The sequence below is a fragment of the Penaeus monodon genome, chromosome 22 (genome assembly GCF_015228065.2).
Source record: "Penaeus monodon isolate SGIC_2016 chromosome 22, NSTDA_Pmon_1, whole genome shotgun sequence".
In the NCBI taxonomy this organism is placed as follows: Eukaryota; Metazoa; Arthropoda; class Malacostraca; order Decapoda; family Penaeidae; genus Penaeus; species Penaeus monodon.
This window is the reverse complement of record NC_051407.1, coordinates 19,466,916-19,467,719: the sequence shown is the minus strand read 5'-3', so window position 1 is coordinate 19,467,719 and position 804 is coordinate 19,466,916. Positions and strand designations below refer to the sequence as shown.

At 55.3% G+C, this 804-nt stretch overlaps 1 protein-coding gene across 1 annotated transcript in view; it reads right to left on the bottom strand.

Moving 5' to 3' along the window:
* LOC119587349 (GTPase-activating Rap/Ran-GAP domain-like protein 3) overlaps positions 1–804 on the bottom strand; it is a 420,180-nt gene that overhangs the window by 459 nt on the left and 418,917 nt on the right. The window contains exon 25 of the mRNA XM_037936096.1: positions 4–436. Within this exon, the coding sequence (XP_037792024.1) occupies positions 4–436 (433 nt within the window). The remainder of the gene's footprint in view (positions 1–3; positions 437–804) is intronic.

Here is an 804-nt window from a genome sequence, read left to right as displayed (position 1 = left end):
AGCGGGGGCCGTCCTTGGTGGAGGAGGAGGCTGCTCCCTGCGTCGACGGTGAGGGAGTTGGTGCGGTCCCTCTGCTTCTGGTAGGTGGGGAGGTGCGAGGGCGAGCCCTTCGTCGAGCTCACGGGAGGGGAGCCCGAGGGAGGGGGGCAGCCCGGGAAGGCCTGCGAGGGGGAGGGGTGGTGGGTGGGCGACGCCGTGCAGGACCTGCTGGCGTAGCGCTGGTCCGAGACCCTCAGGTGCATGCCCGTCCTCCCGCTGCAGATGTCGACGCCAGAGGCTCCACCTGACCCCGGCGCGTCCTCCCCGTCGCCCAGCACCGGCGGGTGAAGGGGCGTGGAGGGCGTGGGGCAGCGCCGCTCGCAGGTGGTTGCGCCCGTCAGGCAGCGGAAGGGAATGCGGTAAATGCGGAAGGGCTTAACCGCGTCCCGGTCCAACACTGCAAGGAGGGTTAGTGTTGTAGTGCCAAGACGAGAAGGGAAATTCTTGACTACATTACATAAAAATCATATTAGATCAAAGGATATATGCTCGATATTTATGAAAAGATAAGCTTTATGGAAAAAAAATACGGAAAAGACAACTTACTAATCAATACAAATTAAGCCCAAACCATTCTGACTCAAGAATATTTTTACCCAATGACATGGCCACAAGAGAACGAGTATTACGTCATAACTCACCCTATTCTCAAAATTCTCCTTTTGGGCCTTCAGCCAATTTGACAACGAAAATTCCAAGATTTCTTTTTTTTTCTGACCAGCCACTTACATGACACTGGCCACTGTTTTTACCTGTAGAAACAGG